This window comes from Bidens hawaiensis, unplaced genomic scaffold (assembly GCF_021521415.1).
Source record: "Bidens hawaiensis isolate Kalapana, Puna unplaced genomic scaffold, B.hawaiensis_p1.1 tig00004020_1, whole genome shotgun sequence".
Lineage (NCBI taxonomy): Eukaryota > Viridiplantae > Streptophyta > Magnoliopsida > Asterales > Asteraceae > Bidens > Bidens hawaiensis.
This window is the reverse complement of record NW_027491236.1, coordinates 1,224,080-1,239,602: the sequence shown is the minus strand read 5'-3', so window position 1 is coordinate 1,239,602 and position 15,523 is coordinate 1,224,080. Positions and strand designations below refer to the sequence as shown.

Sequence of the window (15,523 nt, the reverse complement as noted above, 5' to 3'; positions counted from 1 at the left end):
TGAATAGAATAGCAATTATTTTTATGGCATTAAGAGATAACATAAAATAAGAAACATCTTAAGAATTATTAAGAATAAAAAAAAGACCATAAACTAACAAAAGTTATGAAAACAAAACAAAGACCAAGACGTTTTAAGATCCGGTTCACGGAATATTATCCCACAAAACATTGTAAACAATAGCTTAATAAGTATTATGATGAAAAGAAATAATAAAACATCAAATTAGTGTTATGCAGCAAACAACATAATAAAAATATCATCATCATCGAACTCAGTATATCCCACCAATAGCAAAGCTATAGTAGGTCTTAAGAAGGTAAGATGTAGACAACCTTACCTCTACCCCGTAGGAATAGAGAGGCTGCTTCCGGTGAGACCCCAGACTCGAAAGTAGTTTTGTATCAAGCCTTAGACATAAGGCACATAACACTCAGCCATTGGCATACCGGCCGATTGATGCATGTACCCTTGTCTTTCAGCTATCAACGCCACTACATGATGTCTGATTAACCTTCCGCCACTTTTACCGTTATTTTCACGAGATTAGTAAAATAACGTCAAAATTAGTGCAATTTCACTTTTGCCCACCCGAGGGTTCACACATATATACGTTATATGCGCGCACCGCAAATAGGGCTTAACATAATAAAAATAGTTAATATTAATACCAATAAATAATGTAAGGAAAAAAACATAAGCAAATCATATATAGCGTCATAAACCGGAAAACCCAACTTACAAAGTATTAGGTGAATTAATCAACCAAAATGATAACCATTAAACACCCTGTTTAGACAATCTTTATCTTAAACAACGTCATCATCGAATATGGGAAAAAAATTATAGAAATGACAATCTTGAGAATCATCATCATCGCCATTTACAAAGTACAATTGCTCTTTTAAGACATGCAATATATATGCAACACTTGTATTTGTATTCAAATATAATAAGCATCGAACACTAATCATTCATTCTCATCCCCATTTTTTTCATTCCATTCATCTTTTATTTCTCGATATCATCATTTGACCACCGCTACCACCAGCACCTTACCATCACCATTGTTTTTGTCTTGGTAAATTTCCTTTTTTTAAGGCAAGAGTTTTTTAGTCATTTATATTTTATTCTTACTTTCTTTCGTGCCTACCCAACAATATACAGTAATTATTATTTCTGTTCTCATAAATTAACCAAACAAAATAAATAAATAAGTTTTCTTTATTTCATTTTGTTGTCCATTTCATTTCTTTTTATTTATTTCATTCTCTTTTCAATCCATTAACCTATACCAAACAACCACTTATAAAATAAGGGGGTTCAAGTATAAAATACATTGAAGTAGGGTTTAGATATTCACTACATCTAATTTAACGCACCCACTTTAAAATTATTTTTATTTTAAAGTTTCACCTTAGAGGTGCATAAACCGGTTTAAACTTAAAACCGGTTTGGATTAAAACCAGTTCGGTTTGGCCAACAAAAGTCGAAACCGGTTTATGATCAGTTTCGGTTCGGGTTTTGCCCGGTTTTGATTCGGTTTAACCAGTTTGGAACCGGTTTTGGTGGAGAAAAATACAAACCGGTTTCAAACCGACGGTTTCAATTGGTTCCAAACTAGTTTCTACATAATCGATTTCAAGCCGGTTCGATTTCGGTTTGATTTTCAGGTCGGTTCGGTTAGCTGGTTTATTTGCCTTACCTCTATTTCAACTACCATCAATTTTGTCCGTATAAATTCTTTATTTCGGAAGAGTAGGATTATAATTTATAAGCAGCAATTAGCTTCGATAAATCAAATTTTAAACAAGATTATTCGAGTTAGGTTATTTTGTAGCCTACTAATAACGTCTTCACGATGGTTATAATCTAATTTAGAAGTTATAACGTTCGTCTCCTCCTATAGTTTTGGAATGATACATTTGCAACATAGATAGCCCCATGTTGTCATATATAAGTAGAATTAGCTTGTTCTAAGTCAAGAGTACTGTTTTTATTGATGGCAAGCTTAAAATGACCAAATTTGTTAGTTAAAATTTAGGGTAACGGGTGTATTAGAAAGAAACACCCCTCCCGATATCCCACCCTTGCAGGGGCGGTTCAACCTTTTTGGAGGCCTAAAACAAAACAAGAGTTCAAGGCTTTTTTCGAATTTTACTATTAAAAAGCAAAATAACTAACCACGAATATGTTTTTCTTTTCAAATAATTAAGGGTAACTTTTATCATTTAGTATGTTTTTTTGTCTAACTTTGATCAAATTTTAATCATTTAGTATCTACTAGTATAAATTAGAGGTATTTTTCACGTGAAGGCCTAAAACTTTAGTTTGATTTTATTTTTCCAAGAGACGGCCTTACACTTACGTGTAATTGTGAAACTCAAACCATTATTCCAATATGACATGCTTGGAAAGTAAGAATAGAGTATGTGACACATTAACAAGTGTATATCAATATATTATATATGAACGCCTTCCCAAAAATATTAAACATATTATGAACGTGTGTATGTTATATTATATTAACTACAAATGTGTAGTCATATATATATATATATATATATATATATATAGGGAAGAGTTCAAATGAAAACCACTCTCAAGTTAAAAACTATGAAAACTATTATTAACCAATCAAATAATTTTGTTTATTTATTTCATTTTTATTAATAAAGGGCACAATTGTAATTCAATCTCTAGCTCCACATATTAAGGAATTTCAATCTCTTTCTCTTCACGTATTAAAACCCAATTGTGCAACCTATACAAATTATTTTTTCAGTTGTGATGTACTGATGTTTTTTTATTTTTTCTTTTTTTTTTCTAACTCTTACGGTCACAACCTCCATTCTTTTAATTAGTTTCTATGTTTGGGCTTTGTTTAGATTACTTCAAATTATTATTGAATCTGATGTTTCAAGTGTGTAGTTTCATGCTCATAATGTTACATTGTATTTCTCCTTTCTTGGTTTATTATACATATATATGTAACCTCAAACATATATGTAACACCTATAAGTTATATAGATGTGGTGTGTCAAGTTACATGTATGAAACATGATATATATACATAACTTTGACAAGTTACATATTTATAGTCAATCGAGTTACATATGTATATAATGATATACATAAACGTATATACAACCTACCACATCTTATAAATATGTCATTTATCGGTAGATGTGTTTTTTTTAATTGGAAAACTCCCATTACGCACAAATATAATTTGGTTTCTTGACATCAGTTAGGAGGGAGGAGCGGGAGGGTTACATACTTACATATACGTATCAAATAAGGATATATACACACACACTTATCATGTAATTAAATTATTTGACAATTACTTATTATCGATTGGAGTATGCTAATTTTGCTATGAAGACATGATAAACAAGAAGAACATTATTTGTATCATATGTGTAACCTCACAGTTACACAAAGAACCCGTTTATTTTACATATATGTAACTCAATAATTTAATTGTGCATCTGTGTGAATCATTAAGTTACATATACGTATTTTAGTATGACCCAATTTCAAAATACAAAAATCCTAGAGCAACATGATAAATATATAAGAACTATATTGTGTATAACAGGAAAAAGAATATTAAAAAATATAAATGATAAAAAAAAATATTATAACATAATCGAATAACTATACCTGTAGGCTACAAATATGAAAGTGAAGATTAAATATGAAAAATAGAACGTATAATAGAGGGAGACCGAGGAATTTTAGGAGTTTTTGAAACTAATATATTTTTTTGTACCGATCATGCCCTTAAGCTTCTTAGTTAATATCCTTTATATTTTATTTATTTACCAAAGTGCCATTGAGCATATTAAGCATTGATCTTATAGATCAATGGTCCAAATTAATTTATTTAGTTTTCTAGAAAACCATGGTATATATATAGGTTTGGGTTCTTTAGTGTGAGAAGTGCAATAAATGAATTCAACCAATCACAATTTTTCGTTTGTTTTAAGATTAATTTAATAATAGAGTTTTTTTTTTACCAAAATAGGTGGAAGGAAAAAAATATTTACCAATATAGGTGATTTAAAAAGTATTTACCAAAATAGGTTAAACTACATTTTTCTCACTCCTAACATTATTGAAAAAAGAAAAAAAAAATAGACGACCTTTTCAAAATACATTATTTTCTTATATATAAATTAACTAGTTTTAGAGCCCGTGTTACACGGGATAATTCAAATTATAAAATTATAAGTAAAACAAATAATTACATGGCGTATATAAAAAAATGTATTACATCTATGCTTGTATCTATACAATATGTACATAAGTTTATTACTTCCAACCAAAAGGTTATGAGTTCAGAGGGCTTCTCGATTTTGTCATAATGACAACATAAAAAACAACATGTTAACCCATTCAATTTTATGAATATTTTGTTTCATTTGAGTATAGTTTTACATGACATGCTTCCCATACAACGTTCTGATTACCATTGAAGGAAAAATTAATGTTGACATAAATATTTAAAATTTGATAAAAGTTAGAAGCATTGATAGGCATCGGGGTGGCATGTCGAAAGTGTTCGCAATCTTTTCTTAAGTTTTAATAGTTGAGGAAAAAATAGTCAATTTGCCAAATCCCGAACCTTTTGATTATTTCAAAAAATGCCCTTAAAAATAAACTTGAAACCTGAATCATGCTTAAAATTTTAACTTTCATACTTTTGACATTTTAAAGTCAACACTTTGAACTCATAACAAATTTGACGATAAATCTATTTTACATTCTCAAACTTTTAAAAATACTCAAAATTTTCATTTTTGACCCGTAACAAAATTTAACATAAATATAGTTAACTTGTACCAAACAATCTATTTATCAACTTTTGACCCATAAAATCAAATTTAAATTCCACAAAAAAACCCAAAACAATTTTCATTTGAGAAACATGATTTGTTGTTAATTTTTGGAATTCACCAAGTATTTTGAAATATATAGTAAAATAATATGTTAATATTTATATTTATAAAAATATATAGATATTATATAAATATAGCGTAAAAGAAAAGTAAATAATTATTGATTTATTACATATATTAGGGTATATTAGTTTTGAAGGGGGAAAAATTGTGAGAATTAACCAAAACATGACAAGTGTCTCCATTTATTTTACTTTATTAGAATATGTAGAATAATATTGTTAATTATGACAAAAAAATAATTGTATTAGATAATTTTTGAATAAGTTCTTATTTTAATTGTTTTCTTTAGTCTAGACAAATCGTAAAACTAAAATAAACATTTCTAACTAAGAGCTAAAAAAATTATTTAAACAAAATATTTAAAATTTAGGTTTTATTTTTGAAGTAACAGTTTGAGGATATTTATGAAAAAAAGAAATGTGTGTTTTTCTAAATACAAATAAAGAATTTAGAAAAACTCACAATAATAAAAACGTGATATGTCCAAAAGATGTCGATACATCGACGAGTACCAATGCTGGTTTCGATAATACCAATATAGATAACAATATTGTTTGGTTGGTATCGGTTTGATTCGTGAAGTTATCGATGCAGTACCACAACTCGTATAACTTACGTTTCAAAAAAAAAAATACCACATTTTGAAAATATTTGTTCTTAACAGCAAACTTCACACCGGAATGGCAAGAAAGAAAGAAAGAAAAAAGCCCTCTATATACATGCCTTTTCTTTACACACACATATATATAACAATATTCAATATCTATAAATAAAAAAAAATGACATCGATCTGCTAACAAGAAAAATAAATATACTAAATCTATGTTAATAATAAGATGAAACAGATTTTATATACTTATTTAAAAATTCTTTATAAATATTTAATTTGAGAATTGCTAGTTTGGAAAAATATTTTAAATCCTTACTGCTATTTTCTTTTTTATTATGATATCACAAATATTTTTTTAAAAGCATTTAAAAATACTAGCCACTTAATTTTCTCAATGTAATATATTTAACATAGAGAATTACTTTTAGTCAATAGGTTAAGAGTGAGAAAAGAGTAACTTAACTTATTATGGTAAATATTTTTCAAATCACCTATATTGGTAAATACTTTTTCCTCTTCACCTATTCTGGTAAAAAACTCAAATAAGGGTATATTAGTAAAAATAGTTTGTTTCATATTTGGTAGGTTTTTAGCAAGTTACACCTTACTTAATTTTAACTGAACTCCTATTTTTTCTTATAATTTAAATGGATTTCAAAAAATCAAGAAGATAATACTAATTTAAGATTAGCACCAAATTAGCCTACATCCAACTGTTTTCAATCTATCGTGCATTTCAGTTTTGCTGATTGAATCAATTTTACTGTGTATATTATCAAGCCAAAACCATATGCTTTTTTTCTATTTTACATAATTAGACAGATCAAGATTGTAAATCAACCTTCATCATATCAAAAAATAGAAAAACAATACTAAAAGTAAAATGCATAATTCTAAATATATGGTAATGTTTTGAATCATATTTTTGATGTTTAATTTTCTTTTTATTATAGTCTAATATCTTTAGACGTTTTCACTTTTAACATTTAAACTCTATAAATTTTTTATTATGTTTTAAAGCCAAAACAAAATACACAAAATTTTAAATTCAATAGATTTAGCGTAACCAGTGTGCGTAGTACACTTTTTTTTTAATATCCAACATCATAATAACATATTATATAATTAACATATTAACAAGCTAATTTGTTACACATATAACTTACACAAAGTAATGTTATTTCCCTTAACTAAACCTGCACAAATCTTATATTTATTTCTCTTAACCATACATACAACATGACAATTCTAACACAATGTGCATTTCAGAGTGCAATTCTCTATTAAACTTATGCATTAACCAACTTGCACTAACCAAATTCGAAAATAGCAACTTATGTAATTCTAATCAACACTAATACCTACACGGTTTACAAACATTTTACATTAAAATTTGTAATCTAAGCAACATCGTAACACCTTCATATACAGCTGGTTATGTGATTTTAGTCACATCGTCATTCATAATGCGCTTGATATTGTTTTTCACCAAATCCAACCCGATCTTGAGATTGTAAAATCTATAAACGCCAATTTCTAAAGAGCATAAATTCCATATAACCAAACATCATACACCTGACATAATAAACATATAATCATTAATATGTAACAAGCCAGAAATTCCAATAAAAAATTACCGTTACGAATTTTATTAAAAATAACATGACCTCATCATAAACTAAATATATAAATTTACAGCATACACATCCTAAAAAAAACACCCCACTAAAACATCCTACACAAACAAAGCTTTCAACATACATTGTACAAACCCTCTAAGAAATATACCAACATATACATAAAAGTATGTGAATCTACACAGAAACAAAGTGCATACACAATAAACACAGTGAAAATACACAGTTAACAAAGTACATACACAATAATAATGAGATCTTTTTTAGATTCAAGACTGCCCCAAAATATGAGGTCTAAGGGTGTTTACACTTATCTGCTTTTGGCCTTCTTTTATTCTCGGCATCAAAGTGACTACTATCGACTAATTTTTAAAAACATACTAGATAATAATGATGTGCCGATTTACACATGAACTTACAAAGTCCTACACAGATTACAATTACCACACATAATCAGACATGAACTTACAGAGCCCTACACAGAACTTGCAGACCCTACACAAATTACAAATTATCTACACATAGTCATACACATAATCAGACATGAACCTACACATAAACTTAAAGAGCCCTACACATATTAAAAATTACCTACACATTTTACATATGAACTTACGCAGTCTTGGTATACAGATTGCCTACACATTACTATGAAAAGGGTGTGCAGTTTAGGTAAAACGCAAAACTATACAATGACCTTAAAAGGAATGGTGTAGAATGGTCATGTAGGACTTCTTATGCAACGTAGGACTTGCAAAATGACTTGTTCTTTGTGATTCTCTCACTTTTCCTAACTGCCCAAATAAACAAAATCATGTAACTCTTGATTCAAATAGCAAAACCAAACTGTGAAAAATAATAATCTTACAATATGACATTTGTTAACTACTGGCTCACTAATTATAATTGGCATATAGATCACACTATATTCAATTTTAACCCAAAGTAGAATAACAAGAAAACATAATTGAATCAAGATCCCGAATTTCTATGTTTACCATTAAATCTTGTACGTAATTATTCACAAATCAGAACCAATACTACAAAAAAAAAGGATAAGGATCATACAGGAGGTATAATATACAAAACATGTACCAAACACAAACCTACAATCCACTAAAACTATTTTTTTGTTACGAAATCCAATTCAAGGAAATCAAAGTTGTAAATGAATATATTAGTTACTATAGGTTTATATGAACAAAATAGGAATTCACCTGAATTGATATTACACAAGAACCTTTATCCCCAGATCAATATTTAATCAACGAAAATTATGTTTGGATTATGAATGTAGGTATCACTAATATGAAATCTGTGTGGTTTTGAGTTATTTCAAATGAGAAAAAAAATAGACAAACCGTAGCTGAGACTTATGCTTCATAGATGAAAACCCTAGAACAAAACCAGCTCTGTGAAGAAATCCAAACCAGCTCTGTGAGGAAATCCTTCCACGTTTGATTTTTAATACGACGTGAAGGAATCCTTTGATGCGATTGATGTTCTTGAATAATCAAACCTACATCAGACATATTACTAACAAAACATTATAACACAATTTGATGTATTCAAGCTTTGTAAAATTCCATTTACCAATGGGTATGGAAATCTTTTATTACTATAACTATCCAATTCGATTGAAGAAAACAAAAAACAAATTAAAAAAAACCCTCTTTTGTGAAACGCACCTTCTGTAACAAAAACACATAATAAAAGCCACATTTTTTTTAAATATTTTTTAAGTCTATATTTTACTTTAATTGAAACAAACAACACAAAATTTGCCTACATACCTCAAATCTTTTTCTCTTGTTCGACACCGATTAGGTTTACAAAACCCCCAATTCTGGTTGAGAAGAACATGATACCTAGCTCTGATGGTCGACTCCTATGCGCTTTCAAACAAAATTAGTGTAGCTAAGGTGGTCGATTCCTTGTATCATTTGCAATTTGATGGAGGGATTTCACGCTAAACGTTTTGGGAGTGAAACAAGGGATTACTGACGTTATAGATTTTCATCCTACACATTGTGACGATTTTGCCCTTTTTCACATCAAACACCAGATTACATTATCAAGATATTTACAAAAATGCCATCCTTTCTTTTCAACCATTGATGTGTGTAATGGATAAGATTCACTCCTCACACTTCTCGTTGTAATACCATTTCTCGCATTGATCTCTCTATATATATAATCAAGCTAATTTTCCATTTTCCCTTAATTTTAGAAGAGACGTGAGAATGATAACCATTACATTCATATCAATTTTTTTTGTTTTAACTTTTTATTTTTAATTCAGAGAATGGATGATTCAACATATCTCAAAGGCAAACCAATATGTATAAATATGATTTATAATTAAAAGTTTGAACTTTTGTTTATAAAGTGTGATAAAATTGATCAAATAATGGTTTATGTGGTGTATTTTTAAAAATATATTTGGGCTTTGGAACATAAGACCTTGATGGGCCTAAAGTAGCCAACCATATTTTAAGTTAAGCTGTTAAGGCCTTAGCGGCTTAGCCCATAAGGAGTTCGGGGCTGATGGAACTCACCCAGGTAGAGGCACACAAATCGAGTTAAATACCTGGGTTCAAGTTTGATCGGGTATTGGAAAATTGGGTATTTGTAATACCCGGGCTGGGTTCGGGTCCGGGTATTCTCTCTAAAGACCATACCCTATGCATCAGGTTCGGTCGGGTATAGGACTGGGTATTCTAAAACCTGGTATTGAATACCCTATATCCGGGTTGAAAAACCCTATTTTTGGGTTTTTTCTAGGTTTTTTGGGGTATATATTGAATTTTTTTAAGTGGCTACAATTTTTAGAGGTATTTTCGTGTATTTTCAGGCATTTTTCAGGTAATTTCGGGTATTTGAAAAACCCAGTTTCAAGTATTGGAAAAACCCGGTTTCATACCTGGAACCGGCTCCGGTTTTCGGGTATTACCAGGTGTAAATCGGGCTCGGTTCCTGGTACGTGTTTTGGTACTGAAATGCATACCCTATTCGTACCCTACGAGTTAGGTCGGGTACGGGTTCGGGTATTAAAATTCCGGGTATAACAAAAACGGTGGGTATTTTTTCGGGTCCGGTTCCGAGTTCGGGTTTTTTTGCACCTCTACTCCCAGGTGGCCAGGTGTATTAAATATTTTGTTAAGACAATTTAGTGATTTACTAGAGTCATTCTTTTTACTAATTTAAATATTTTTCTATCCAATCTTTTTTTTAATTTTTTAAGTATTCTTAAATTCAAACCTATCACGTTGTATTTAGTTAAATAAAAAAAATCTACCCTAAGCATCTATTAAATATTTAATATACTAAAAGAGTATTTTATTTGGCAAATTTAAAATTTATCTTTACAAATAAAGAGGCTTCAAATCTCATGATAATAAAAGAAAAATGTATCACTCAAGCGCATAGTTAGAGGGTACGTTACTTTATCCGTCAGATGATATTTAAGATTCTTATCCAGTGGCATCGATTAACTACGAATAGCAACCACAATTAAAATACGTTTAAGATGACAATTCATTCATAGTTCAGGGGCCAAAGAGTAAACATTTATCCACAACCGTAATCAGAAGCTTTAGCCCGCTCATTTCCTCACACACACTGTTTCACACTCAAAAACACACACTCGCTCACCATGCTAGTCTCCGATCAGTCCATCTTCTCCGGCCACCGCCACGGCCATATCCACGCCTTCGGCAACAGCTCCGTCAAACTTCAACACTCTTCATCCTTCAAAATTCGCCGGAGAAATAACATTTATCGTACACGTTATTTCAATGTTTCAAATTCGAGTTTCACTTCGATTGGCGGTTGTGATTTCAGTAAGTCTGTGAGTAATAATGCTACGAACGGAATAAGTGCTGAGGAAGTGGTGTTGTATGAAGAAGGCGGGAGGAAGAGGAAGGTGAAATGTGAAGTGGAGGTGATATCGTGGAGAGAGCGTCGTGTGAAGTCGGAGGTTGAAGTCGATGCGGATGTCGATTCAGTGTGGAACGCTCTTACAGATTACGAAAGGCTTGCTGATTTCATCCCCAATCTTATTTTTAGGTACTGCGTCATTCAATTGTATAATTTGTTCGTTTACGTCCGTTTATGTTTGTTCATTAAAGGTTTTTAATATTTTTTAATCAGTTTACTAAATTTAAGCTAAATAATAAAAAATATATATGTGTGCATTATGTGATTCATTTATATGTAAAATTAACATATGAATATGAATGTTATAAAAAACAGCAACACAAACTTGGTAGACGGATCAAACCGTTGGCATTGACCATTCTCGGTTAGCCGAATCAAATAAAACATTGTTTGTGTTCATTTGTGTTTGTGAAGCGTTCACGAACAAAAATTTTGTTCGGTTAGGTCTTCGTGAACCGTTCATTTGCCTAATAAAAGCTTAACGGACGAAGTGATGAACATGCACACGGCCTTGTTCGGTTTGGTTTATTTAGAGCCATATTAATACTTGATATTATTATCGTTAGTGCGAAAATTCCCTGCGCTCATCCAGGACGAATATGGTTGGAACAGAGAGGTTTGCAGAGAGCACTATATTGGCATATTGAAGCTCGTGTTGTTTTAGATCTCCAAGAGTTTCCAAACTCAGTAAGTATCTATTTGATGTCTACGATTTGATATGTTTGTGTTGTCGGATTGATATCTGGAAACTTCATAATTGTATAATCTGATTCTAATGCTAACTGTAAAAATTTCTCGTAGTTCAGGCTAATGGTCGTGAACTCCACTTCTCCATGGTTGATGGGGATTTTAAGAAATTTGAAGGCAAATGGTCTCTCAAATCAGGGAGAAGGTATAATCATACTCTAGTTATAGCTAAAACAAATATTACAGACTATTATTCTGTTAAATGCATTAGCAATTCTATCATTTGCAGGTCTTCAACAGCAATTCTGTCTTATGAAGTTAATGTAATACCAAACTTCAACATTCCTGCAATATTTATGGAGAGAATTATTCGATCTGATCTTCCTGTGAATCTTCAAGCTATCGCGCGCAGATCCGAGAGAAATTTTGAAGGAAATGAGAATATAGTCACAGATGTTTATTCAGCTACACAATCTGCAACTTCAACCACCATAGATATTGATGGTAACCTGGATAAGACTATCCCTACTGTAGCTTCCAAACAAACTGTTGAAGTAAACAATAATTGGGGAGTGTTTGGCAAAACTTGCCAGATTGATAGCACTTGCAAGGTGGATGAAATTCATCTTAGAAGATTTGATGGCCTATTGGTAAGTGACTAATTGTTATTAATGGACATGGAAGCTATTATGTTTGTTATTATGAATAATGACTTTGTGTTAAAGGAAAATGGAGGTGTTCATCGATGTGTTTTTGCTAGCATAACTGTGAAAGCTCCGGTTCGTGAAGTGTGGAACGTTTTGACTTCTTATGAGACCCTTCCTGAGTAAGTCATATCTTTACTATGGTTGAAAGATATAAATCTAGAGTTTTTATATAAGTATATGTACTTAATATTGTTATATGGTTTTGTTTCTTGCAGGATAGTTCCAAATTTAGCTATTAGCAAGGTTTTAGCGCGAGAAAACAACAAAGTTCGGATTCTTCAGGTATTTTTGGTTTTCCTTTATAGGATCACATATAGGCTTGTAATCGAACAGAACAAAGGAGTGTGTTCGTGCATGTTCGTTCGTTAACTGTATAAACGAACGGTTAACGAACGTGCACAACTAAACATAGATTAATATATTAAAACTAGACTAAAATCTAATGGGCCTAAAGCATTTAAATGAATATATTAACGAACGAACTTAAACAAACGTAATGTGACCAGACCAATATAAATGAACGCCAACGAACAAATGAACATAAACGAATTTGTTTCATCATGCAGGAAGGATGCAAGGGATTGTTGTACATGGTACTTCATGCGCGTGTTGTCCTAGATTTATGTGAATTCCTTGAGCAAGAAATAACATTTGAGCAAGTTGAAGGCGATTTTGATTCATTTAAGGGGAGATGGATCCTTGAACAACTTGGCAATCACCACACGTTGTTGAAATACAGTGTGGAATCGAAGATGCATCCGGGTTCGTTACTTTCTGAGGCCATCATGGAAGAGGTCAGCTATCTTGTTTTTTGAAGCCTCTTTGGCCATTGAATTGTAAATAGAACTGGCAAGATTATTGAGTCGGTCAACGGGTTGAAGCTAGGGGTGCATACGGGCCTGTTCATGAGCTAATCGAGATCGGCTCACTAAAAGCTCGAACCAAGCTGAACTTAAACGAGCTCGAGCCTAAAAATAAGCTTGTTTAATAAACATCCCAAGCCTGAGCTTTTGGGTGAGCCCAAACAAGCCTATTATTTATATAATTTTTACTTAGATTTAATTACTTGAATGGTCCTTGTGACTTCCCCAAATTTCAAGTTTGGTCTTTAATTTTGAAAATTACATGTATGCTCCCTATTGTTTTCATAATGCATATAAAATGACTAAAATACCCTTAATACTACAAGACAATTAATAATAATTATAATAATAATAATAGCGTAAGTTATATTATTAAATTAGTAATTAATAAATTAGCCGAGCTCAAGCTTGAAAATTACTAAAGAGCCAAGCTCGAGCTTTAGGTTTGAAACTAGGTCTAGTTCGGGCTCAGCTTGGCTAACTTGGTTCATTTACACCCCTGGTTGAAATTGGATGTATTTTAGCTAAAGGTTAACTGAGCTAGGCGCTAGTTTGCGTTGACATGCAAATACTTTTTAGTCCATTTTTCAGACTGTTTATATATATGATTACCATGTTAGTTGCAATTTAGGAGGTTGCATGCATCAAAAATAGGTGTTGGGCTAATCTCGAGTCTGGACCCTTTTTAACTCTTTTCTCTGCTAGTTTGTTAATTTGACTAATTTGACTCGCCAGAAATAAAACAGAACCCAAATTCTAATTCTATTTATGTTCATTGTTTAAAACATAATTCCATTTCTTAATTAGGTCATCTATGAAGACCTCCCATCAAACTTATGTGCAATTCGTGACTACATCGAGAAAAAAGAATCGCAAACTTATGTTGAAGTATGTAGCGATACATCACAGACACGAGACAGCGATACTAGATCCAATATCAAGCATATTATTGACATTCCATCAAAACAATCATCAAAAAACAATGATGAAAATCCTTCTAGACGAAGACACCGGGTTGTTGGTTTACATAAAGACATTGAAGTACTCAAAACCGAACTTCTTAAATTCATTTCAGAACACGGGCAAGAAGGGTTTATGCCAATGAGAAGTCAGTTAAGAAAACACGGAAGATTTGATATGGAGAAGGCGATTTCACGAAGAGGTGGTTTTAGAAAATTTGCTTCATTGATGAATCTTTCACTTGCTTACAAAGACCCTAAACCGAAAGGGTACTGGGATCACCTTGAGAATTTAAAAGAAGAGGTCAGCTTTGTACTTTTACCATGATTGTTTTCATCATTCTTTTTCTATGATCTGATTATTATAATGATTTTCACATTGACAGATTAGTCGTTTCCAAAAGAGCTGGGGGATGGATCCTGCCTATATGCCAAGTAGAAAATCGTTTGAGCGTGGAGGTATATCAATATTTATCAAAACATTGATAAAAATAAGAACGTTGCAACGACATATTCGGAATTTAATAAAACATAAAAGTTATAAACGAAAAGAAAGCTTGTTATTAACAATGGCTAAAAAAGAAAAAATATATATTTAGATGTTATAAAGATTTGTGAATGCATGGAATCTTTTTAATGTTAAAGTTTATGCCTTTTGTAGGTCGCTATGATATCGCACGCGCATTGGAGAAATGGGGTGGTTTACATGAAGTTTCACGTCTTTTGTCACTTAAGGTCAGACATCCGAACAGAATGAGAAACAACGTTAATGATGGAGAGAAAGCGACGTCTAAACCTGATGTTTCACAGGACACAGAGAAGTGGATGGTGAAGCTTAAAGATTTGGATATAAATTGGGTAGAATAGCAAGTGTTTATTGGATCATTAATTTGGTTATTCAGATTTTCAATCTGATATATAGATAAATGGCTGATGCGTGGACTTGTATAGTTGTATGTAGAGGTACAATAAACAAGTCGAACTTAAACGAGCTCGAAAGAAAGAAAAAGAATTAATATAGAAATCATAGTAAAATTCCAGTACTAAATCGGTCACATATGAAAAGAATTTAGTTGCAACTCAAATTAAATTCCAGTCACAATCGGTTGTAAAATTGTAATAAAATAAAATAAATTTAAATTTCAACAATA

The 15,523-nt window shown here is 31.3% G+C and overlaps 1 protein-coding gene across 1 annotated transcript; it reads left to right on the top strand.

The window, feature by feature from the left end:
* Nucleotides 1-10,872: 10,872 nt before the first annotated feature.
* On the top strand, nt 10,873-15,296 carry LOC143625025 (uncharacterized). The gene is made up of 10 exons (XM_077095494.1): nt 10,873-11,285; nt 11,723-11,843; nt 11,963-12,048; nt 12,133-12,493; nt 12,569-12,669; nt 12,766-12,832; nt 13,117-13,344; nt 14,221-14,676; nt 14,759-14,831; nt 15,034-15,296. The coding sequence occupies exons 1-10, from the start codon at nt 10,873-10,875 to the stop codon at nt 15,237-15,239; spliced, it is 2,112 nt and encodes a 703-aa protein (XP_076951609.1). The 3' UTR covers nt 15,240-15,296.
* Nucleotides 15,297-15,523: the final 227 nt, after the last annotated feature.

Bases quoted from the DNA above. Each gene is read 5' to 3' on its own strand.
- LOC143625025 (XM_077095494.1), top strand. From the start codon at position 10,873: ATGCTAGTCTCCGATCAGTCCATCTTCTCCGGCCACCGCCACGGCCAT. The intron at 12,049-12,132 runs GTATAATCATAC...TATCATTTGCAG, and splicing joins TCTCTCAAATCAGGGAGAAG to GTCTTCAACAGCAATTCTGT. The intron at 12,833-13,116 runs GTATTTTTGGTT...TTCATCATGCAG, and splicing joins ACAAAGTTCGGATTCTTCAG to GAAGGATGCAAGGGATTGTT.